Source organism: Thalassophryne amazonica, chromosome 2 (assembly GCF_902500255.1).
Source record: "Thalassophryne amazonica chromosome 2, fThaAma1.1, whole genome shotgun sequence".
Taxonomy (NCBI): Eukaryota; Metazoa; Chordata; class Actinopteri; order Batrachoidiformes; family Batrachoididae; genus Thalassophryne; species Thalassophryne amazonica.
In genome coordinates, this window is record NC_047104.1 from 77,796,415 (window position 1) to 77,823,428 (window position 27,014).

The 27,014-nt window shown below is 42.0% G+C and overlaps 1 protein-coding gene across 1 annotated transcript in view; it reads left to right on the forward strand.

The window, feature by feature from the left end:
• The window catches only part of slc7a9 (solute carrier family 7 member 9), a 131,090-nt gene that overhangs the window by 15,590 nt on the left and 88,486 nt on the right, over positions 1–27,014 (forward strand). Inside the window, exon 2 of the mRNA XM_034188337.1 lies at positions 22,549–22,696. Within this exon, the coding sequence (XP_034044228.1) occupies positions 22,549–22,696 (148 nt within the window). The remainder of the gene's footprint in view (positions 1–22,548; positions 22,697–27,014) is intronic.

The following is a 27,014-nucleotide window of genomic DNA, read 5'->3' on the forward strand; positions in this document are numbered from 1 at the left end:
TCCGAATGGTTTCCACCTGGCTGTCTCTCAGTTTCTGGAAAAATCTGATTCAGCGCTGCTCCAATCGCTCAGCCATTTCCCTGACAATGAAAGTCTGACGAGAGGGGTGGACCAGTGCTCACTCAAAGCCTGCCCACAGGCGAATAACGCAACCGACAGGCGTGAAAAAACTCACGCATGCGCACGAAGGTTCAAGCTTGGCTGATGCAAGCGCACATGATTCAAATCCATATAGTTTTTTTAAAAAATAAAAAGGTCGGATAGTTTTCTAACAGACCTCGTACATTGTAAAAAAATGTCTGTGAAATTAACAGTGAAATCCTGTGAAATCACAACATAAAAAACTGTTAAAACAGTGGAGTAATGTTTAATTTACAGCAATAATGTGTAAAATGTGGAGCGAAACTAAACTGTGACTTTAACAGTACAAATATGTTCAAATAATCCAATGCCATTGTAGAATATGCAAATGACTGTAGATTAAATACAGAAGAAACGTAATACCAAAACCTGTACAATACAGTTCCATTTTACAAATGAGAATTTTCACAAATACAGTAAAATACTGTTAAGGGTTTGAAAAAAGAGGTGATGTGTCTGTTTAAACAACATTTTGAGGATAATTAAACATGAGGTGACTGTTGTGCAGAGATTTTATCTTCTAAATAGACAATAAAATTACAACAGGTTTACACTGTAAAATTTACATATTTTATGTCAAACCATTTACATATTCACCGTAATTTCAACAGAATTCTCCTGGTAACCACAGCTGCAGGAATTTTTTTTTTTACAGTGTAATATCACATTCATTTCGCACTCATCATAAGGTTAGGATACTGTGCCCTCCAAAAGTATTGGAACTGTTATGTGCAGACGCGAGTTGAGGAGCGGACCAGCGTCTGACTGAACCCAGCGCTAAAATAACCAGAAAGCGGTTCCAAAAACAAAACAAATTTATTTTCCTTCTGTGCAATAACTGTGTACAACATAAATGTGCGGTTATCTGGCGAGGTGAAGGACGGCACGCTCTCCAGCGCCAAAATGGATCGAAGCCCGACGCTTCTGGACCCAGACTCACCGCCGAACACCCCCCAGGTGGACACGACAAACTGACTCTGTGAAGGATGAAAAGGTGAGGTAAGTCAACAGCTACAACAAATATCCTTCAAAGGCACACACTATCAGCAACACATTCAGGTCTGAATTTAAGCTTTATGTAAATGAGCAGCTTCTCACAACAGGTGGAGGATCATCATTCCGTACGCCACGGCAATGAGAAGCGAGCTGCACAATTCTCATCAATGTTCAAATATACTGCATAACAAAATACCAAATTACTGTTAACACTTATTCAGACAATCATCACCTCTGATGTGTGCTGACAGCATGTGTCCCTCACCCGTCCTCCTTCACAGGCACGATGTGTCAAACCCAGGCGCGGTCCTCAGCGTCTCACAAACGAACGTCACAAGGTCGAGTTCCCGGCAATTCTGCTTGAACCACTCATGGCTTAAATGCAGAACGCCATCTCATTATCTGCTTCAGCTGAAAGTCTAAGTTTACACGTGAGCATCATCCACAGGTACAGCTAATAATGCTGATGAGGGTGAAGGACTCTTCTGCCAGCACCGTCTCCACAGACAAAAAACCAGTTTGCATACCACCTGGAGAGCAAAGAAAAGAAAACAACACCAAAATGTCCAGCCAAAACCCCCAACACACAACAGTACCCCCCCATCAACACGAAGCCTCCCGGCGACCGAACAGACCAGGCCCGAGAACAGCACCTCCCTCCAGGGTCCTCGTCAGGAAGCAGACGGCGTAACGCTCCCAAGGTCCACCGCAGACAGCAGGACAGGGCACCGCGGCTGAAAGGCCGGCTGGCATCAACAAAAAACCCCAAAAAGTCCCATATACAACCCAACATACAAGAAAAAACACAAAACCCACGCAAACCCTCCCCAGGGGACCGTCCCATCCAACCCCGGGAAGAAAAGAAAAACACCCAAATCCAAAAACCCAACATAGCCCCAACAACACAATACCAACATAAATTCACAAAGAAAAATAACAAACAACCCCCCCAGAACGACTTGCAGAGCCCAACACCCCCCAGAAGACCTTTACCGCCAGTTCCAGGAGTTACAGCCAAAGCCGGAATCCCACAGAGGTCCCCAGGTATTCATGGAGCAACAGTGCCCCCCAGAGGACCGTACCATCAACCCCAGGAGGCACCCTCCCCACAACCCAGGAACCCCAGACCCAGCCACACTCGGCTAGTCGGCCCCACAAGCCAATTCCCCCCCAGAGGACTGTCCCATCAACCCTGGAGGTGGAACCTGGAAGGAAACAAAAAACACAAAATCCAACCCCCAGCGGACTTCATTAAACCACCCCGGGGGCAAATAAAACAACCGGCAAACCCTGTTACCCCCCCCAGCACACCGAAAGACCCCAGATCACTCCCAGAGCCTATCGTCAGCTCAATTTTGGCGAACGGCACAAAACTACCAAGCTGGGGAAGGAAACAGGAAAAACTAACCCAGTCCCATCCCCTAAGCGCAGCGGAAAACCGGAAATACGTCCGGTGCCCCAAACCGACCATACCACCAGCCCATCGGGAGGGGTGGAACTACCGAAATGGTGAACAGCACAGATCCGCCCACCACTCCAACTGAGATATGTTCCCGCTGCACCACACCCCGGTAACACCAATGACGAACGGTCAAAGGCCCACCGGGGCTGGAGTGGAACCAGGCATCAACCAAATCCAAAAAAACGCCCCTGACAACCCCCCCCTAGGTGCAGAGGTTTTCTGAGATACGCTCAGCGTAACCAACCTGCACCACCCCACAACCCAAAAGACAAACGGTCTTAGAGCATGTGAGGTTGGGGTTAGGGAAACAGGGAAATTAAAACAACAAAACAAAACGACCCAATCCTCAAACAAAAATTACCTAACTTCAAATAATGATTACCTGAGTCCAGCCGAGCTCCGAACCGCCAGTCGTTCACTCCACCAGAACCGCCTCTAAATCCCCAAACAATTTATAACCCCTTACATGAAAACTAAAACAGCCCAAATAACTAAACAACCAAAGATCTTCCCCTTTTTTTTTTGTGTCCATTATTATGCCTGTCTAAGAACACCTGGAGATACGTCATTGTTCTCTTTCTTGACGCTTATGTGACCGGGGCAATATGGCGGCTTCAGCTCTTCCGAGCTGCATGGGCTCATCCGCAAGAGGAGCCAGAGGTCCCGTCGGAGGAGTCTCAGTGGGGCGAAGAAGAGGCAGCCTTGATCTGTGTCGGGGAAAGCCCTGAGACGAAAAGACCCGCTCTGATGTCCGCCCTCTCTCGCGTCCATGCTCCTTTATCCGATCATCTAGACAAATAGCCAAAGATATTAGCTCATCTAAATCTTTTGGTTCGTCACAGACTGCTAGCTCGTCTTTTAATGAATCGTTCAAACCATCTACAAACACTCCACTCAAAGCTGCGGCATTCCAACCGGACTGAGCAGAAAAAATTAGAAAATCCACGGAATAATCCGCCGCACTCCGCCTCCCCTTGGGTGACGGAGTTATCTGCACCGGTATCGATAGTGCCGCAGCTGGAGCAGCAGGAAGCAGAACGGCTTGCGCTGCAAGCTCCGTAATGCAAGCATCTGTTTGTTTAATTTGATTTGCGAGAGGCCGTAATTGCTCCCATATCTTCTCCAAGTATTCTTGAACTCTTTCAGCAAACTGAACCGCTTCTGCCGCTGGGTCCATTTTGGAATGGCCGGAAACTACTGTTATGTGCAGACGCGAGTTGAGGAGCGGACCAGCGTCTGACTGAACCCAGCGCTAAAATAACCAGAAAGCGGTTCCAAAAACAAAACAAATTTATTTTCCTTCGGTGCAATAACTGTGTACAACATAAATGTGCGGTTATCTGGCGAGGTGAAGGACGGCGCGCTCTCCAGCACCCAAATGGATCGAAGCCCGACGCTTCTGGACCCAGACTCACTGCCGAACACCCCCCAGGTGGACACGACAAACTGACTCTGTGAAGGATGAAAAGGTGAGGTAAGTCAACAGCTACAACAAATATCCTTCAAAGGCACACACTATCAGCAACACATTCAGGTCTGAATTTAAGCTTTATGTAAATGAGCAGCTTCTCACAACAGGTGGAGGATCATCATTCCGTACGCCACGGCAGTGAGAAGCGAGCTGCACAATTCTCATCAATGTTCAAATATACTGCATAACAAAATACCAAATTACTGTTAACACTTATTCAGACAATCATCACCTCTGATGTGTGCTGACAGCATGTGTCCCTCACCCGTCCTCCTTCACAGGCACGATGTGTCAAACCCAGGCGCGGTCCTCAGCGTCTCACAAACGAACGTCACAAGGTCGAGTTCCCGGCAATTCTGCTTGAACCACTCATGGCTTAAATGCAGAACGCCATCTCATTATCTGCTTCAGCTGAAAGGCTTTAAGTTTACACGTGAGCATCATCCACAGGTGCAGCTAATAATGCTGATGAGGGTGAAGGACTCTTCTGCCAGCACCGTCTCCACAGACAAAAAAACAGTTTGCATACCACCTGGAGAGCAAAGAAAAGAAAACAACACCAAAATGTCCAGCCAAAACCCCCAACACACAACAGGAACACTTGGTATTTCACACATTTTAATTTGTCTATGCCATTTCAAATACAAGAAATACAAAAAAAAAAAAAAAAAAAAAAAACAAATTAAAAATTTCTGAAATATCTTCCTCAAACTAAAAGCAAATCTCTAAAACTTGATAATACCTGTAAATAAAAACAGTTTTATTGCCAGTTATCTTCAGGAAAGTCAGGGGATGGAAACATGAACATTTCTAAGTCACTGAATGTCTTGGACTTTATTTACATCAGTTGTGAAAAAATACAAAAGTTTCTGTCAAATTGGGTCTTAAGAAGATCCTACTCTACACCACTTACTCAAGAAGCTGTATTTTATATTTTTAATTAATTTATATCAAGTTGTAGAGATCTGCTTACAGTTTGAGTTCAAGGAAGATAATTTAGCTTTATTTATCTAAAGTTGTGTCACTGGTGTGTCAATCAGGCTGGATGGTCAGGAATTGCTGGACACAAATGCATGGCTCAGACAAACAGCTCTGGTTTTTAAAAGGCTTTACTGAGGTGGATTACAGAGGTCGGCACACAAGTCGGCAGTCAAAGAAAAGCAGCAGTACAAAAATCATCAGGCAAAAAGGTGTGGTTGTTGCAACAGGCTGGAGGTCAGGAACACACAAGGAGGCAGGCAGGACATTGGAATGCAGGTACAGAGCTGGAATGAAGGCACAAGGCACAACAGACTGATGAGGGACAAACACACCCAGAGAGCTTATATAACCCCAGGTGGTAATCAGCAAATCAGAAACAGGTGTGCATGGAAAGCACCAGAACCAGGACATGGCCAGAGAGAAAGAGCTGGATCTGACTCGTTTGACCTGACTGGCATGGAAAGTGGGATGAACACATAAAGACCTACAGAGATGGAGACAAACAGATTAATAACCTTGGATACCCAGAACGGACCGATGAACCTGGGAGCTAGTTTTCTGGGCAGTCCCTTTAACTGGAGATGTCAAGTGGAAAGCTAAACTTTCTCGCCGGACTTGTAAGATGTCGCAGAGGACCTCTTCCGGTCAGCAGTGGACTTATAGGTTTGGGAGGTTTGAAACCCAGATGACACGGCAGAATTCCCTCCAGAAATGTGACACGAATTGAGGTCCTCGTCAGACACAATATCCTGGGGAAAGCCATGAATCTTAAAGGCATGTGTTAACATCACCTTGGTGGTTTCTTTGTCATAAGGCAATTTGGGCAAGGGAATGAAATGTGCCATCTTTGACAATCTATCTACAACAGAAAGAACAACAATGTTACTCCTGGAGGGGGGGAAGACCAGTTACAAAATCCAAGGTTATGTATGACCAGGGATGCGTGGGCACAGGCAGCGGCATTAACAAACCGGCAGGTGGACAGTTAGACAACTTATGGATAGCACACAGTGGACAGGCATTACCATATTCATTCCCATCTTTCACTAAACCGGGCCATCAAAATCTCTCCTGAACTACAAACACAGTCTTCTTAATTCTTGGGTGGCAGGAAAAGTGACTATCATGTCCCCACCTGATCATGTCCCCCCTGAGTGTGGCTGGGACGAAAATCTTGCCGGTGGGACACCCAGGAGGAACCGGGACGCCATCTGCCGCAGACTGGACCTTGGATTCAATTTCCCATGTGCGAGCTGAAATAAAGCAGGATGCTGGCAGAATGGTTCCCCTGGTCGGACGGCGCGTCAACAGGATCGCCTTGATGGGATAATGTGTCTGGTTTACCGTTCTTGGAACCCAGCCAGTAAGAGGGCACAAAATCAAATGACTGAAAAAGATAGCACACCTGGCTTGATAAGACGCTTGTTAAGATGCTTGGCGGGCCGCAGATATTCTAAGTTTTTGTGATCGGTATAAACAAAAATGGCTGTTGTGCCCCCTCCAACCAGTGGTGCCACTCCTCCAAGGCCACTTTCACCGCCAACAGCTTGTGGTCTCCAATGCTGTAATTACGCTCTGCATCGGTCAGCTTTTTGGACAGATAGGCACACAGATGCAGCCTATTGTTGGAGGCATTATGCTGCGAGAGGACTGCACCCACACCAATATCAGAAGCATCGACCTCAACCACGAATTGATTGGTAATGATTTTGCCTTGCTTTTGCTGAATACGAGTGCTGAGTCATGATAACACAAAGGAACCCCTGCAAGATCCAGGTTGGAATCCGGCTGAGAGTGAATAGATTTAAATAGACAGGACTTGTTACAGGATGAACCCATGAAACAATTTCTCCCTTAGATCAATCAAAGTTAGGGCTGTGTTGTTGTAACCAGGGGTGCCCCAGAATAAGCAGATGTGTCATATTGTCAAATACGTGAAAACTAATTGATTCAGAGTGGTTCTCTGACACCGTCATGGAAATGGACTGAGTATGGGGAGTTATACAACCCAATTCATGGCCATTCACAGCGCCCACCGTCAGAGGGTGTTAGACCATAAACAATTTCAGGTGAAGGGACCTGGCAAGAGAGGACAAAATCAAGTTAGCATCAGAACCAAAATCAACAAAAGCTGACACGGAAACTGATGAATTTTCAGAGGACATTTTAGCAGGAATTACATTTTGTGCTGAGGATGGAATAAGAGAATTTAGACTACCCGTAAGTCAGATTTTGGCTGCATAGTGGCACCCATGGCCTGACAATTGGTTATCATGTGACAAGAATGTCCACAGTAAAAACAAAATCTGCCTTCTCGGTGTCACCGCCTCTTGTCGGAAGAAAGACGAGTGCGACCCAGTTGCATGGGTTCCTCAGTGCTGCGGTGTGGAGGATCTGCACTGACACGGCTGGAAGAGGACATGCGGACGGGATGTGTAGCAGAGCGACAGTCAGGTAGCCAGGCGGTACAGTGAGGATGGTCCTGCAGACGCCGGCTGGTCCGTATGGAGAGAGCGATGAACTGGTTAAGGTTTTCGGTCAGATCAGCGGCCACCAGCTGGTCCAGGATATTTTCGGCAAGCCCCCGGAAAAAAGACGTCAATGAGCGCCATGGGATTCCAGTCGCTCTTGGCTGCCAGATTGCCGAAGTCCATGGCATAGTCAGTGATTTGGCATCTGTCCTGCTTCAGCCTCATCAAAGTTTGGGCTGCTTCTCACCCCAGAGAGGTGTGTTGGAAAACCAATTGCAGAGGAGATGTGAATGCCGGAAAAGAGGCACACATGGCAGAATGGCGACCCCACTCAGCTGTTGCCCTGCCGCAGCACAATCACTCAGGTGAGTGATTATGTAAGCTATCTTCACCCTATTGGATGGGAACGTACATGACATGAGCTCAAAATTTAACTCACACTGAGTAGTAAAAGGTCTGATGCCACCGGACTCACCTGAGAAGCGTTCAGGTGGAGACAGCAGATTGCAGTAATCAGGTTCAGGTACTGAAGACAGTGTTGATGCTGACGGCCCTGGCGGAGGTGCAATGGCACTGCCGGTGGCCAGAACAGTTCAAGCCTAATGATCTAGTCTTGACAGTAAATGTCCCATCTGGGCACTCACCGACTCCATGAACGAGTCCTGGCGTTTAGCGAGGTTGCTAAACCCGGAAGAGAGAGCAGTGAGGTGGTCTTGTTGCTGTGCGAGCTGCTTACTGTGGTAGTGCGCTGCCAGCTGGAACAGGTAAGAGCCGGCTGTGTCCATCATTGGTCCAGTTTGTACTATCAGGCTGGATGGTCAGGAATTGCAGGACACAAATGCATGGATGCATCTGCTACCTGGTGGTAGAAATCCTCTCCTGGGACATTGAAAGAGTCATCTGGGAGGCACAATGCCAGCACCCTGATCCCGGAGGAGGACCTCCCGGATGGCTGTTTGTTCCTCCAGATGCCCCATCTCAAGTTCTTAATTTTTGCCACTGTTCCAAACTCTTGTGCCATCATGGAACCACTTGGACTTTGGACATACTCAGTTGCCATTTCTGGTGGCCCATGGTCCAGGCAGATGTGAGGAACTACGTTTAAGCCTGCACCAGCTGCCAGCCAGCCTCCTCAGGACCTTGCCCATTCCTAGCTGCCCCTGGTCTCACATCTTTCTGGACTTCATAACCAGACTCCTCCATCAAAAGGACACCACCATCCTCACAATCATTGATCAATTCTCCAAGGCAGCACACTTTGTGGCCCTGCCGGAGTTACTATCCACCCAGAAAACCGCCAATCTCCTAATCCACCATGTATTCCAACTGCATGGCATTCCATTGTACATTGTGTTGGACCAAGGACTCCAGTTCACCTCCCAGGTGTGGAATACCTTCTGCTCAGCACAAGGGGCCTCAGTCAGCTTCTTGTCCTGCTACCATCCACAGACCAATGGCAGTTCACAGCATGTACTTTTGGTCATTAGTTTCTGTCTGTGTCCTGTTGGTTAGTATTCATTGTGTCCTGTCCCCTGTCCTTGTCTGTCATCCGTGTTTGGTCGAAGTGCACACAAAGTGCGCATGAAGCAGGAATCGTGTGCAAAACATGTAAAATCGTCCCTGCCTCGAACACTTCGTACACCTGTTGCTACAACTATTTGCGCACACCAGCAGCTGAAAGACGGAGTGTGTACTGTGTGAACCCATCAATCCCACATCTAACACCACTCGTTTGGCACTTAGAAAATGTGTGGCCATTCCCACTCTTGGCATGACAACAGTCTGCAGAAAGTCACTGTTGTGCTGGCAGTGAAATGTTTATTCCACATCAGCGGTGCAATATGGTGCACCTCGCACTGGGTTCTTGCTCGAAAGACACTGTTGCATGCACGAACCCTCGCACTGGGATCGTGCACACCTGCCTCTCGGCGCGATGTTTCGTGGTGTGCTAATTCAAACTGTTTTGCACTGTTTCGGTGTATTCGACCAAACTTCGCACTATGTGTGAAGGGGCATTTAGAAGATACAATTGAATTTTTTAAATTTGCTACATTTTTAACCACATTAACAAAGTAATCAATAAAGTGATCTGTTCTAGCTTTATTTCCCCTAACAACTGTATCAGTATTTCTACAAAAAGCCAGGATATTCTTTAACAACCTTTTCTTATTTATGATTTCATTTAAATGCTTCCAAATACCCTGAATGTTTGTTTTATTTTTTCTAATAATCACTATAATACCGCCTTTTACAAGATCACATAATGTTAGTTTGTTTTGATACTGTATGTCTTATATCTTTTCTCAGCATCAAATGTTCTAATGCTGCGTTCACACCGGGCGCGACGTGAGCGACAGCAGCGACAGGTTGCCATGTAATCCCTATGGAACGACGCATTTTGGCGTGATGGATGCGATGAACGCGAATGAAGCGACGCGAGTGAAGTGATTTTGAGCGATTGGCGCGTTTGTGGCGCGATATTGCGTCGCATCACGTCGCGTTGCCCTCCTCCCCAAGTTGAAAAATCTGAACTTTTTCATCTCGTCGCGCCATGATGACCAATCAGGGACTGAATATGTAGTGACGTGGAGATGTCTGGAGTTTGACTGAAGATGTGAACATGTCCTGTATCTGGTAGCAGCCTGTGAGCAGGACTTATGTCTCTTTTGTCCTTATTTCACAATTATGACAGCGTTTTTGGAGCTAGCAGCAGCCCCACAGCAGCGGAGTGGAGTTTCTTCCTTTTTTTATTTTACGTGCGCGCGCGAGTGAATCGTCCGTGGAGATTATTTTACTTATTATTACACAGTTGTATAATAAAACAATGGTGACTGGGTTCTAAAACACAATTATGACAGAGTTTTTGGAGCGAGCAGCAGCCCTGCAGCAAGCAGCGGAGTTTTTTCCTTTTGTTTATCTTACGTGCGCGCGCGAGCGAATCGTCTGTGGAGAATATTTTATTAATTAACTACACATCCATCCATCCATCCATTTTCTTCTGCTTTATCTGGAGTCGGGTCGCGGGGGCAGCAGCTCAAGCAAAGCCGCCCAGACCTCCCGATCCACACACACCTCCTCCAGCTCTTCCGGGGGAACCCCAAGGCGTTCCCAAGCCAGCCGAGAGATGTAGTCCCTCCAGCGTGTCCTGAGTCTTCCCCGGGGCATCCTCCCAGTGGGACGTGCCCGGAACACCTCTCCAGCGAGGGGTCCAGGGGGCATCCGGAAAAGATGCCCGAGCCACCTCAACTGACTCCTTTCGATGTGGAGGAGCAGCGGCTCGACTCCGAGCTCCTCCCAAGTGACCGAGCTCCTCACCCTATCTCTAAGGGAGTGCCCAGCCACCCTGCGGAGGAAACTCATCTCGGCCGCTTGTACTCGCGATCTCGTTCTTTCGGTCATGAGCCAAATCTCATGACCATAGGTGAGGATCAGAACATAGATCGATCGGTAAACCGAGAGCTTTGCCCCCCTACTCAGCTCTCTCTTCACCACGACGGTCCGATACAGCGACCGCATCACTGCAGATGCTGCACTGATCCGTCTATCGATCTCACGCTCCATCCGTCCCTCACTCGTGAACAAGACCCCGAGATACTTAAACTCCTCCACTTGAGGCAAGGACACTCCACCAACCTGAAGAGGGCAAAGCACCTTTTTCCGGTCGAGAACCATGGCCTTGGATTTGGAGGTGCTGATTTTTTTAATTTTTTTTTTTTTTTTTTTTTAATATTTATTTCATTCATTTAAAAGAAAAACAGAAAAGCAAAAAACAAAAGCACCACAATACCAGAATGAAAAGGAGCAGAAAGAAGAACAAGTCTTATGATTTCTGCCCCTTTTAACAATACAATCTTTCAATATACAGCATCATAGTCAACATTATTTAACAGATTGCATTTCTTTAACTTGTCACACTACCACTGACCCATTTCATAATTATGACCATTAATTAATAGATTACATCACTGACAGGTTACATTTAAACTTAAGACACTCCAAACATTATTAACAGTTTACTTTTTTTTTTTTTTTGACTTTCTTGCAGCCCACTGACTTACTTCATAGTTTTCATACTTACTTAATACATCTAATTTAATATGTTTTTTAAATAATTTAAGCAACCTTAATTCTTTAATTTCTTTATTAAGATTGTTCCATAATTTGACACCATTTACTGCAATACTCCTTTCCTTTACTTTGGTTCTAAATCTTGGTTTTTTTAAAGACTTCTATTCCTTTCAATTTATAACTACTACTCTTTTTTCAAACATATTTGAATGTTTGTTGGTAAAGTATTTTTATTAACTTGGTACATCGTTTGTAATATTTTCAAATCAACTAAATCATGAAATTTAAGTACCCTATACTTAATAAACAATGGATTAGATGAATCTCTAAAACCACTGTTACTAATCACTTTTAAAGCTCTTTTCTGCAAAATAAATAAAGGTTGTATATAGGTTGTATATGTTGATCCCCAGATTTCTACACAGTAAGTTAAATATGGGACAATCAATGAATTGTACAAGGTTAATAAACCATAACTATTTAATGAATATTTTACTTTATGCAAAACAGCAATGGCTTTCGCTATTTTTCCTTTTATGTAATTTATATGTGACTTCCATGTAAGATCTTCATCAATCATGACTCCTAAAAATTTCATTTCTTTTACCCTTTGTATATCCATTCCATCTATTTGTAATGACACATTATTTTCTTTCGCTCTATCATTAAACAATATGAAATTTGTCTTATTAATATTTAGTGACAATCTGTTTATATCAAACCAATGTTTAACTTTTTCCAACTCTGTATTTATCACATGTGCTACTTCCTGTATATCTGATCCAGAGTAAAACAGCGTTGTATCATCAGCAAATAAAATGCTGCCAAGCACATTGGATACATTCACAAAATCATTGATATACAAAATAAACAGTTTGGGTCCAAGTACCGATCCTTGTGGTACTCCATAAATAATGTTACACAATTCTGATTTGGTATTATTTATCTGAACAAACTGTTTTCTATTTTCTAAGTAGCTTTTTACCCACTGATGTGCAACACCTCTTATTCCATATTGTTGTAACTTGTGGAGCAATCTTGAGTGGTCTATAACATCAAAAGCCTTTTTCAGGTCAATAAAAATACTTACAAAATAATCCTTATTATCTATTGTTGTTGATATTTTCTCTATTAGTTCCATAATTGCCATAGCTGTCGAATGTTTTGTTCTGAATCCATACTGAGCATTATTTAAAATATGATGTTTCTCAATAAATTTATCCAATCTTGTTACAAAAACTTTTTCCATAATTTTAGAAAACTGTGGAAGCAATGATACTGGCCTGTAATTAGAAAAATTATGTTTGTCTCCATTTTTATATAATGGGACTACCTTAGCAATTTTCATTTCATCTGGAAAACCCCAGTTGACAGAGACAGATTACAAATATAAGTAAATGGTTCAATAACAATTTCTATTATACTTTTTACAGTCATCATGTCTAAATCTTCATGGTCAGTTGATCTTTTGCTTACACAGTTTTTTACAATATTTCTTATTTCATCTTTTTCCACATTGTCCAGGAAAATACTATTGACCGTATTTACCAATGTACATAATTTATCTTCTATTATTGGTTTATTTCCCACCAGACTTGACCCTACATTTGAAAAATAATCATTAAACCCATTTGCAACTTCTTTTATATCATATATCTCTTTATTTTCCTTAACAAGTAATTTGGAATAGTTCTTTCGTTCCATCACTATCAATCACACTTTTTATAATTCCCCATGTTACCCTCATATTATCTTTACTCTTATTTAGTTTTTCACTGTAATAATCTTTTTTTTGTTTCCTAATTATTGTTAATAGTTTATTTTTATATTTTTTGTATTTATGTTCTGATTCCTTTGTTTGCAATTTTAAAAAGCACCTGTATAAATAGTTTTTCTTTGCACAAGCATTTTTTATTCCCTTTGTCAGCCATGGTTTATTTACTCTTTTCTTACTAATTTCAATTAATTTACAATTTTTATTGTATGATTTCATCAATATTTTCATAAATGAGTTATATGCGACATTAACATCACTGACATAAACTTCTTCCCAGTTTTGATTTTAAGGTCATATTTTAATGCCTCTAAAGCTTTTACTGACTTACCTCTTTAAAGTTTATATCAGTTTTTTTGTTGTACCTATTTTTATATTTAAATATTGAAAAAATTGGTAAATGGTCGCTAATATCTGTCATGAAGATCCCATTCTTGATAATTTCATCTGTTCTGTTTGTAAATATATTATCAATTACCGTTGCACTTTGCGATGTAATTCTGGTTGGTTTTGTTATCAAGGGGAATAACCCCAAACTATACATTGTATTCACAAAATCACTTGATCTTTGGCAGCTGGAGCTTTCTATGTTAATATTAAAGTCCCCACACATAAAAAGCGTTTTGTTTTTAATTTGATGGAATAATTCAATTATTTTATCTGTAAATTTCACAACACAAGAATCTGGTGCTCTGTATACACAACTAACTAAAATATTCTTAGATGTTTCATGTACAAGTTCCACTGTTACAATTTCTATGACATCATTCATAATTGTCATTTCTTCAACAATTGTACACATCAGATCTGTTTTTGTATACAGAGCAATACCACCGCCTTTTTTATATCTTCTGTTTACAAAATACAGCTCATATCCCTCCATTTGAACTTCATCCATAAGATCATCTTTAAGCCAAGATTCAGTGATTGCAACAATACTAAATCTATTTTTTTCATACCGGACGCTTCACACTCGGCTGCAAACTGCCCCAGTGCATGCTGAAGGTCCTGATTTGACAAAGCCAGCAGAACCACATCGTCCGCAAACAGCAGAGACGAGATTCTGTGGTTCCCAAACCAGACCCCCTCTACACCCTGGCTGCGCCTAGAAATTCTGTCCATAAAAATAATGAACAGAACTGGTGACAAAGGGCAGCCCTGACAGAGGCCAACGTGCACTGGAAACAGGTTTGACTTACTACCAGCAATGCGAACCAAGCTCCTGCTGCGGTCGTACAGGGACCGGATAGCCCTTAGCAAAGGACCCCGGACCCCGTACTCCCAGAGCACTCCCCACAGGGTGCCCCGAGGGACACGGTCGAACGCCTTCTCCAGATCCACAAAACACATGTGGACTGGTTGGGCTAACTCCCATGAACCCTCGAGCACCCAATGGAGCATGTAGAGCTGGTCCAGTGTGCCGCGACCAGGACGAAAACCACACTGCTCCTCCTGAATCCGAGGTTCGACCATCGGTCGAACTCTCCTCTCCAGTACTCTGGAATAGACCTTACCGGGGAGGCTGAGGAGTGTGATCCCCTATAGTTGGAACATACCCTCCGGTCCCCCTTCTTAAACCGAGGGACCACCAACCCGGTCTGCCAATCCAGAGGCACTGTCCCTGATCGCCACGCGATGTTGCAGAGGCGTGTCAGCCAAGACAGCCCCACAACATCCAGAGACTTAAGGTACTCAGGACGGATTTCATCCACCCCAGGGGCCTTGCCACTGAGGAGCTTTCTAACCACCTCGGTGACTTCGGCCTGGGTAATGGATGAGTCCGCCTCTGAGTCCCCAGTCTCTGCTTCCTCTTTGGAAGACGTGACGATGGGATTGAGGAGATCCTCAAAGTACTCCTTCCACCACCCGACAACATTCCCAGTCAGGGTCAACAGCTCCCCACCCGCACCATAAACAGTGCTGGTGGAGAGCTGCTTCCGCCTCCTGAGGCGTCGGACGGTTTGCCAGAATCTCTTTGAGGCCGACCGATAGTCCTCCTCCACAATTAACCGCACAGATGTATAATAAAACAAATGGTGACTGGTTTCTAAACACAATTATGACAGAGTTTTTTTTGGGGGGGAAGAGCGAGCGGCAGCCCTGCAGCAAGCAGCGGAGTTTCTTTCTTTTTTTTTTTATTGTTTACATGTGTGCGCGTGAACGGGACAGGAGGTCCTCAAACTGGGTCCGCAGAGGTGGAAGGACTGCTGAAAGTGGCCGTCATGCAGACGCAGCTCCTGCAGCAAATAATGATATTCCCTGTATTGGGAGCTTTCCACAACAACTCAGTCCGTGTGATCAAGGTCCGTCATGTTAACTTGACTGACAACCGGAGCCGGCGAGCGGAATGGAAGCTCCTCCTATTTGATGACGCACTGGGGCGAATTTTTGCAGCAAAAGCAGAGTGACACACCGGGCGAAGGAGGCGTGTCCGTCGCCACATGACCCCCTGCGAATTTGTAGCGTCTGATTGCGCCCGGTGTGAACGCAGCATTAGCTTTAAAAACTGCTTATACAGAAAAATTTTCTTTTTTACATGAATTTTGCAATCCCTTATTGATCCAAGGTTTGTCAACATTTTGCTTATTTCCAACTTTTAATACCAAAGGGCAATGTTTATAATATAAATTGGAAATAATAGAAATGAAAGATTGATAAGATTGATCAATGCCCTCAATATCAATGTCATGCCAGTTTTGATTCCTTAAATCCATTATAAAATTTTCCAAAGTTTCCTCTGTTATTTTCCTTTTGAAATGTGTAATTTCAGTATGGTCAATTTTATCAACTAAAGAATTGAAAACTACAAAAGCCGGCAAATGATCACTGATGTCACTAATAAATAGTCCCCCTCTAAATTCCCCATGGTAATGTTTGTCAATATATTATCAATAAGTGTCGATGTGTTTGCAGCAGTGTTGTATAAAGTACCGGAAAATCACAGTTAAGTAAAAGTACAGATACCCATTTAAAAAATGACTTTGGTAGAAGTTCAAGTCACTGATTGAAATGCTACTCAAGTAAAAGTCTTAAAGTATCTAGTATTTATTGTACTTAAGTATGACAAGTAACGTACAACTAAATGTACTCAAGTATTGAAAGTAAAAGTACAAGTAAATGTTAATAATAAAAAAAGGACTGATTTTTTTTATATTACAAAGTTTATCTAGGCTTGTAAATGACTGGTAGTGTTAGTCAAAATACTGAAAATTGTGCACATCACACAAAAACACTTCAGAAACAAGGTTTCAAAACCTAAACGAGAGTAGGCTACTCACTAGGTGTTCACAGGAAACAGCTATTTATAGTTATTTTCATTGTTACTTGGTTTTATCTTTTCTGTTGTGTTTTCTTTCATTAGGTTCTTTTTGTCTCTTTCTCTAAAATTGTATTGTAACATTATTAGTCTGTTATTATTGACTATTATTGTCTATTATGTAGACTATTATTGTTGTTGCTATTATTAATATATGAATAAAAATAAATTAAAAAAATTACTATTTGACTCTTTTACGACAACGAACGCAGAGCCATTAATTATACAGAAAACAAATCAACACAAACGTGCTGATGCGAACAGCTTAATGCTAACTTTAACATTGAAAACACCATAGACATGCTAACGCATTAGCATCGGTCCTGTTTTTAAGTTATAAAATACATCTGTCAATTGTTTCAGAAGACCATAACAGGTCAGTTTAACATAAAAATATTAAATATTACTCACAGACATATGCTCTTCAGGGTTTTAGCGGGGAAAAACAATGACTCCACGAATCCTAGATCGAAGCATTACTTCGCTCTGCGAATCACTGCTTCGATTGGTTCAAGGTTAAAATCAAAGCCTTGCTACAGAAAAGTTGATTACAGACCCGCTGCAGGTCTGTAATCAATGTAGAGAAATGATCATTTTCCTGACAAACACCCTCCCAAGTGCGCAACTGCAAAAAAGCCTACCGGACATGCCTCATGACAAATCTGCCTGACTTCATTGCAGTCACTTGTAATCAATGGTGTCTCTGGGTGAAAACATGACTTTTTTCGCATACATGTCAACCCCTTTGAGGATCCACCTGTATAACCAAGTGAGAAAATCCATAAAATCAACACAAAATCCTTATAACCTCCAAATTGCACCAAAATCAGTTTTATTACAGTACACACAACTGCATAGCGGTATCACATAACTGGGTTTTTGTTCACATATTATGAATTGCCACAATGACATTAAAGTCAGGATCATTAGTATTTCCTTCACAGTTGAATTTCAAACAATAGAGATCTAGTATTCATGCGTCAAGCTGAATTTTATAGAACTGAATCTTCGACTGGACTGGGTTGCTTGACGTGAGGACGTTTCGCTTCAAATCACAGAAGCTTCCTCAGCTAAAATTCTTGCTCTGGTAGTCTGACTTCTGTCTTGACTCTTGTAGAGAAGAATAAACCAGAAGCCAACAAAAGCTGGAGTTTTTAACCTAACCAGACCCCTCCTACCAAGAGGCCGACTGCTATAGGCTAGTGACTAAACAATAGCTCTAATTAGCACCTATTGTGCTCTAATTAGCACTCTCCTAATGATGGGATGGAAGCCTCCCCTGGAAGCCTCCCCTGATGGCTCCCTTGACGACTCTCCTGATGATGTGAATGACTCAAGTGTCAAGTCTCATGACTCAAGTGTCAAGTCTCATGTCTCAAGTGTTGAGTCTCATGTCTCAAGTGTTGAGTCATTCACATCATCTGGAGAGTCGTCAAGGGAGCCATCAGGGGAGGCTTCCAGGGGAGGCTTCCATCCCATCATTAGCAGAGTGCTAATTAGAGCACAATAGGTGCTAATTAGAGCTATTGTTTAGTCACTAGCCTATAGCAGTCGGCCTCTCGGTAGGAGGGGTCTGGTTAGGTTAAAAACTCCAGCTTTTGTTGGCTTCTGGTTTATTCTTCTCTACAAGAGTCAAGACAGAAGTCAGACTACCAGAGCAAGAATTTTAGCTGAGGAAGCTTCTGTGATTTGAAGCGAAACGTCCTCACGTCAAGCAACCCAGTCCAGTTGAAGATTCAAGCTTCTCTACTATGGAAACCACCTGGACAACTGAGAGCCTACACAGAAACAATAGAACTGAATGTGTCAAATTTTGTTATTTCTTACAGAAACAAGAACTGTGTGTTACTAATGGAAATACATTAATAAAATCATGAAAAATAAATTGAATATAATGAAGAAAATAAAACATACCTCAGAACTTCATCAAGTGTATCGAAAATTGCCTCACCAGTGCCAATGTTGCAGACGGGCATGTCAATGATCCTCGACTTCGCCCCTGGGTTTATAAGGGATGGGTATCGATAAGATTTTATCGATAGATACCATTATCGATTCCGCTTATCATTCTGATTCCTTATCAATTCCCATATCTATACCTCTTGTGATTTTTTTGTGTACTAAAATAGGCTTTACAGGTTTTCTCTGTCAGCAGGTCAAAGAGCTTTCTCTTATTGTACACCCGCTCTGTGGAACGGTCTTCCTGCGACCATGAGGCAGTTGGAGTCTGTGGACATTTTTAATTAAGTCAAGCTTTAAAGCCCATTTTTAATTGTCTTTCTTATGACTAGTTTTTATTTTTTATCTGTTTTAATCTTTTACTTGTGTTTGTAATTATGTATTTGAATTTTTATTTGTTTATTTTAACTATTTTATGTTGAACTGTTCTATGTGAGGTGCCTTGAGACAGCTTTTGTTGTGATTTGTCGCTTTATAAGCCCATTAAATTGAAACTGAATTGAACAACATTTTATTGAGTCTTAAAGTAAATAAATATGAAATTGGTCACTGGATCCTTAAACCTTGGACATAATAAACTCTACATGGTGGATCTTTGATCTCTGGACATAAATAGGAATAAACAAAATCTGTAGTTTTTGTCAAAAGCATTTCCTTTCAGACATTTTGGCATGAATGTCTTTCCATATATCTGAGCTGAGCTCTTACAGCTGGCTGTGCTGCATGTCAGCATCAGTTTAATTCATAAACAACACAAGACGTCTCATTTTGGGAAGACAAGATTGTAGTTTATTTTCTGTATTACAGCGTTTGGAAAGAGGTGTCATTTTATTTAAAGTGGAAATTTGAAGTTATTAATTCCGACTGGACTCCGTCTGTCTCATCAGAGAGCCACACAGTTGCGCGGCTCCAAACGCACGGAACGGAGGACGATTCTCATTTCTTGACTGCAGCAAGATGAGTCCCAGTTAGTGACTTTAATCCACACAAAAGCGACTCACGGTATTTTAATGGCTTTGAGAGGAGTTAAGAAGCGCACTTGGCGTTTCTGAAGAGCAGCGAATCAAAGAACCAACGAACTAGTGGTTCGAAGCATTGCTTCAATGACTCATGCATCAAAGTGGAGTCACGCTGCAGAAACGGTTGATTACAAACACGCTGCAGACCAAACCCTGAATATCCGTAAGACTTTATTTGTACTTACGTATGATTCTGAAACTCGGAAAAATCCGTATAATTTACGGACAATCCGTATAGGTTGACATGTATGTTTTAGTGTAATGAGTAATGGCATGGCGCATAGAAAATGTATCGGAGTAGAAGTATGCAATTAAGGTCGGAAATGTAGTGAAGTAGTGAAAGTAAGCTGAATTTAAAAAACTCAAGTAAAGTACAAAGTCTCCCAAAACGTACTTAAGTACAGTAGTGAAGTATTTTTACTTTGTTACTATACAACACTGGTTTGTAGTTAGCCTAGCTGGATGGGAAATCAGTAGATACACAGAGGATGATACAAAACAGAATGTATAAATTCAGTTGTATGTATTTGACAATGGGAATTGAAAAAGTCTATGTTGAAGTCTCCACAACAAATAAAAGCTTATTATTTTTAATAAAGTTATACATCTCAGTCAGCTTTTCCACAAAAATGTCTATGTTTTATCCTGGTGCTCTGTAGACACAGCTTATAATTGTGTTTTTTGATTTAATTCCCACAGAAACACAGTCCATGATATTTTCCAAAGAAAAACACATTCAGAGCAACTTCACAGTGAGAAGTAGAACTATCAGAACTGTCGGACAAAGAAGGCTGGAGACAAATGCAGGACTCGACAATGTAGCTCTGCTTCAATGAGGCGTTTACTGACGGGCTCAGCAGGGTTCAGTACACAGAGAGGCAGTCCAAGAAAAGCAAACAAATCAAAAACATCAGGCAATGGCATGGTCAATATAACAGGCAGGTGGTCAAAACACAACGTGGAAGCAGGACTTAGATTAAACAAGGAACAGAGCTACAAGCGATGGCACAGGGCACAACGATCAGGCGAAAAAACAGTGCAACCAGTGGTGTTTAAGTACTCCCAGTGATGGACTCCCCTCCACAGCATGTCTTTTTCCTGGTTCTCTCCCTCAGCCCCAACCAGTCCCAGCAGAAGACTGCCCCTCCCTGAGCCTGGTTCTGCTGGAGGTTTCTTCCTGTTAAAAGGGAGTTTTTCCTTCCCACTGTAGCCAAGTGCTTGCTCACAGGGGGTCGTTTTGACCGTTGGGGTTTTACATAATTATTGTATGGCCTTGCCATACAATATAAAGCGCCTTGGGGCAACTGTTTGTTGTGATTTGGCGCTATATAAAAAAATTGATTGAATTGATTGATTGATAAGCTGTAGATAGGAAACACTTGCGGAAAGATCCAGAACAGGGCGTGACCCAACCAGAGTGAAACACCCCACCAAGCTCGAAGAAAGGTAGACAAGAGAAATGGGGACAAGAAAACCCAAGCAAGACACACCCAGCCAGAAAAATAACATAATCCAAAAAACAAAGCCCAACAGCACAATATCAGAACATGATGACAGAACTAATTCAAGCACAATAATGAGACATAATACAATACATGACACTAACATAAAGTGCAAAACCACCACCTCCCTGTTTGTTCATCCTATTCCTAGCAAAACAAAGATAAACCTCAAACTGGACAGTGTCAATGTGTTCATCTTTCAACCACATCTTAGAAATCACAATAACTGAAAAATGCTTATTTGCATTATTTATACAATCCTGAATTTTTGATGAGTTCATAGAAAGACTTCTGCTATTAAACTGTATAATAAAGAATGTCCCATTTAACACAGAAAAAAATGTTCTTCAAAAAAAAAAAATTGCAATGAGTAATATTTTTAAGAAAAAACAATCCGGATCTACATTACATTCAATATTATGAAATCTATGTTCAGTGTAATAAAACATTTTTAAGTTGAGCTCCTGTGCAGGAGTAAATTGGTAAGAATCAGTTGACATTAAAAAAAAGAAATTAATCCACAAACCAAAAATGAGGCTAATATTGAGCTGCAGGATATAAATACATAGACAAATTTTTCGCAAGATTTGTCCCATAATGAAGGAAAGACTAAACAAAGCAACAATCATAACAGAAATCACTCCAAATTATGTTTTGTTTCCCTGTGCAGCACTTTATTCACTTTTGAGTTCCATGTTACTTTTCTGCATTTTTTTTTCTTGGTTTGATATTTGATGGTTTTGTTGAGGTTGTGTATTATTATCTGGTTGTTTTTTTCCATTCCATTCATCCCTTGGATTTTGGTTGAGTGTTGAGTCACCTTGTGTTTGTTAGTTTCTGCATGAATGTTCATGTGCGTCTTTTTTCTGGTTTCCACTATTGTCGCACTCCACACCTTTTGCTTGTTTGTTTGTCATCCTCTGTGTACTTAAGCCTGCACATGTTCCCTTTTTAATTGTTAGTTCCTTACCGTTGGTTCCTCCCGTGATTTTGATTTGTAAATATGTTGTTTGGCTTTGTCGCCTCCTCTGTGTAGCCCTGCCCTGTTTATTTAGTGTTAATCCTTTCTTTACCTCTGTTGTGTTTCCTGTGTGGTTAGACTTTGTCTTATGTTTGATTTGGACTCCCTTTTCCCCCTTTATACTCCTATGGTTGTTGTATTGTTTTTTACTTGTTTGGATTAATAAATCACCCTGTTGTTTCACCATACCTCCTGTTTGGCTGCCTGCATATTGGGTTCACTTTGTAACTGCTAATCTCAACAGGATACCACCCTAACCAAAACACAGATCATACTCAGTAGCTGCATGGCCCGGGGTGGTACACAAGCACTAGAGATGAAATTAACTGAACTCTGATAGAATACGTCTCTTTCTGTGTGAGCCCAGGTTGGTCTGCTGAGCGGCATTTGTCTGATCGTTGGGACTATAATTGGCTCAGGAATTTTCATTTCTCCCAAGTCTGTGCTGCTGAACTCTGGAGCTGTGGGACCATGCCTTCTTATTTGGGCTGCCTGTGGTGTGTTAGCCACTCTGGGTGAGGACAAAACAAACTTATGTATCACTCTAAAAAACAAATACCTGTGGAGCATTTCAATACAAAGGTATTCTGAAATAAACGGGAACAGAAACTGGAAGCTCATTCACTCATCTTCAACCATTTATCCAGGATCGGGTCGTAGGGTACTGGAGGCTTTATTCATTAATTACGCGTCAGCATGGAATATGTATGATGAATGCATATCAGTATATTAATTTATGAGATTATCACTTGCAGCTCATCAAGACAATGCACAGTGCAGCACACGATGGAGTAGCATATGCAACAACAAAATGCAGTGCACAATGCAACAGGTAATGCAGAGCACAATGTAGTACACAAAAGGTCCGGTGACACGTAGCATAACTTTATTCAGGAACTAGCAAGCACGTCATCGTGATGATTCCACCCGCTGTGATCCCATGTGGATGCTGTTCTTTGTTCTTCCACCTGCCACGTGCTCTTCGCTGGATGCTGTGTATATAAAATAATTATTTCGTGGCAGATTATTATTTTTCTGCAAATTGGGCACTGAAAACGGCTCTAATCGCTTCCTGAAATACAGAGGAGCCTTCAGCTGCAGCTGTTCGCACACGCGCATGCCTAAAAGACTGCAGAAAGCATTTGGTTCCATCTAAAAAGGTGATTATTTGTCATGTATACATTGCCATGGCTTCGTAAAAGAGTTGAGTGTTCTTTCCTTCTTGTGTGCAGCTGTTAAAGTATGTTTATAACAGACTAAACATCTTGTTATAATCCTTCAGACAAGCTGCGCTCTGATGCGATCCACTGACTTCACCAATCGCTCTGTTCACTTCTTCTTTACTCCAATTGATGAGCGGCACGTCGTGTTGGCAATTAGATTGCGCCACGTAGCACGACATTTATGCGTGAAGGATTTTTTGAACATTTCTCTGTGCGCAATAGCATGCACCGGCGCCCCTCTCGCATCCTGTCTGCACCCGTTAAAGATGAGTTTACTCTCCAGCACGACACAGGTCATGCTAGTGCATGAATCAAGTCGTGCTACGTGTCAATGGGCCTAAAGCAGAGCACAAAGCAGCTCATAATGAGCACAAGCAGTTTATTGCAACAAATAATGCAGCGCACAGCTGTCATTGCTAGTTTCAAGTTGATAAAGCTGCCATTTTCATTACCTGTGACATCAGATATCCTCTGTGTTATTTGTCACAGTTGTTGCCTGTGCATAAAAAGCTGTTGGTCAAATATAGTCACCAAAATTTAACAATGTATTGTTAAATCTATTGTTAAAAGGCATTTGAATTTTTGCACTCCACTTTTGACATAGTGCAGTGTCATCTGGAGAAATTCACACTGGTCTTGAATACTGAAAAATCCAAAATAATGTTTTTTCAAAGTCTCCTGTTTCCTTGGAGAATATAACCATTAATTAATACTGTTTGAGATAAAACTCTTGAGCAAGTCAGCAGTTACAAGTATTTCAGATTAATTATTGACATGGAGCTTTCTTTTAAAGTTCATCATAAACACTTGATCTCCAAATTAAGGGTGAAGCTAGGCTTCCTTTATAGAAATAAGTCATGTTTTTCCTTAAGAGCCCGGAAGCTCCTGATAACTGCTACCTTCTTGTCTGTACTGGACTACGGTGATGTCGTGTATATGTCTGCAGTCCTTGACCCCGCTGTGTGCTGCTGCTTTTCTTGGCCAACGTTTACAATCGTACAACTAACTGATATAAGTGAACATATAATCTCCATGGTAAAAGTATGGCTAATGCTTATACGTATAGACAAGTTTTGCAAACGTGTTGATGTTGAGTTTTTGTTGACATTGTGTCACAAAGCTATTCATTAACTAAATAGGAATTCTAGAGACCATTGTTCATTGTGGTGTTGCTTTGGATTTTATTACGTTCAAAGGTTGTGCCGGGGGACTTGGATTTCACAAAGTTATATGATAGGACAGAGCTTTAACGATGGGTATTTAACGATGGGATTTTCATAATGTAGCAAGGTGAGTCATCACAAAAAACACATGACCTCCTGGACGTCAGTGTGCCGCAGTACCTGTTACGCAGAATTCATCATAAATGTTTAAACTGGAAATACATTGGGAAAGATTTTCTCATTCTGCTTCTTCACTATTTTCTGTGCTTGACACTTAGATGTTATCAGATTAAATATGCTAAAATTCAAAACTTCGAAACTGGACTGAATTATCAAGAGTTAAAGGAATACACAAGCTGCTACAGTGCATTTTACATGACATAAGATTACTGAGTATAAAGCAATGACTGTTGCAGGTTCCTCATCTGAAATGGATATTAGATTGTTTTAAAAGGTTCTTTTTAAATGCAAAACTGCTGTTTTGAAATCTCATAAAACAACTTCATTGTTCACTATTTTCAAATTTCATGTATTTTGGAAAGTAGAACCTTGGCTTCAAAATTACATGCAAGATTACTAGAAACTCTATTTTCCACTTGACACAAAACAGCAGTGCCTCACAGTACACAGTACAGTACACAACACCAATTGTTGAAGCTTTGTAGGTGGAATTCTTTCCGATTCTTGCTTGATGTACAACTTCAGTTCAACAGTCCGGGGTCTCCGTTGTCGTATTTTGTGCTTCATAATGCGCCACACATTTTCAATGGGCGACAGGTCTGGACTGCAGGCAGGCCAGTCTAGTACCTGCACTCTTTTACTATGAAGCCACGCTGCTGTAACACATGCAGAATGTGGCTTGGAATTGTCTTGCTGAAATAAACAGCACAACAGGAACATCCTTGAAAAAGATGTTGCTTGGATGGCAGCATGTGTTGCTCCAAAACCTGGATGTACCTTTCAGCATTGATGGTGCCATCACAGATGTGTAAGTTGCCCATGCCATGGGCACGAACACACCCCCCCATACCACCACAGATGCTGGCTTTTGAACTTTGCGCTGGTAAAAATCTGGATGGTCTTTTTCCTCTTTTGTCCGGGGTATAAGACATCCATGATTTCCAAAAACAATTTGAAACATGGACTCATCAGACCACAGCACACTTTTCCACTTTCTGTCTGTCCATTTCAAATGAGCTCGGGCCCAGACAAGGCGGCGGTGTTTCTGGATGTTGCTGATGTATGGCTTTCACTTTGCCTGGTAGAGTTTTAACTTGCACTTGTAGATGTAGCGACAAACTGTGTTAACTGACAATGCTTTTCTGAAGTGTTCCTGAGCCCACGTGATAAGATTCTTTACACAATGATGTCGGTTTTTAAAGTACTGCCGCCTGAGGACTGAAGGTCACGAGCATTCAGTGTTGGTTTTTGGCCTCGCTGCTTACGTGTAGAAAGTTCTCCAGATTCTCTGAATCTTCTGATTATATTATGGACTGTAGATGATGGAATCCCTAAATTCCTTGCAATTGCACATTGAGAAACATTGTTCTTAAACTGTTGGACTATTTTTTCACGCAGTTGTTCACAAACTAGTGATCCTCGCTCCATCTTTGCTTGTGAACGGCTGAGACTTTTGAGGATGCTCCTTTTACACCCAATCATGACACTCACAATTAGTGTCCTCAGTTCCCAAACGCTTACTGAGTGTTGTTAGAAGGAAAGGTGATGTAACACAGCAGTAAAAATACCACTGTCCCAGCTTTTTTGAAACGTGTTGCAGGCATCCATTTCAAAATGAGCAAATATTTGCACAAAAACAATAAAGTTTATCAGTTTGAACATTAAATATCTTGTAAAGGAGAAAAGCAGCGGATGCAACACAGACATAGGTGCGTAAAAATTTATTAAGGTGCTGAACAAACAAAAGGGACTAACGTTTCGATGTGAGCATCACATCTTCATCAGAGTCCTGAAGAGGACTCTGATGAAGATGTGATGCTCACATCAAAACGTTAGTCCCTTTTGTTTGTTCAGCACCTTAATAAATTTTTCAGCACCTATTTCTGTGTTGCACCAGTCTCCTTTACAAGTCAGTCCTACCTGGTTGCACCGAATTTTTTCTGCTGCACAGAAGTGCAGAGAACTCTCCTTTTTTGTCCATTAAATATCCTGTCTTTGTGGCGTATTCAATTGAACATAGGTTGAAGAGGATTTGCAAATCACTGTATTCTGTTTTTATTTACATTTCACACAACGTCCCAACTTCATTGGAATTGTGGTTGTACCTTAAGAATGGTTCACAGTGACTCCATGGAAAATCGAGGAAGAGGAAACATGACCCAGCCTGGGGTAAGCCCGGGACGTGCACCCAGAGCCAGGTTTGGATGGAGGGCCCGTACGCAAGCGCCTGGTGGCCAGGCTTCTCACATAGCCCAAAAAGGGTATGT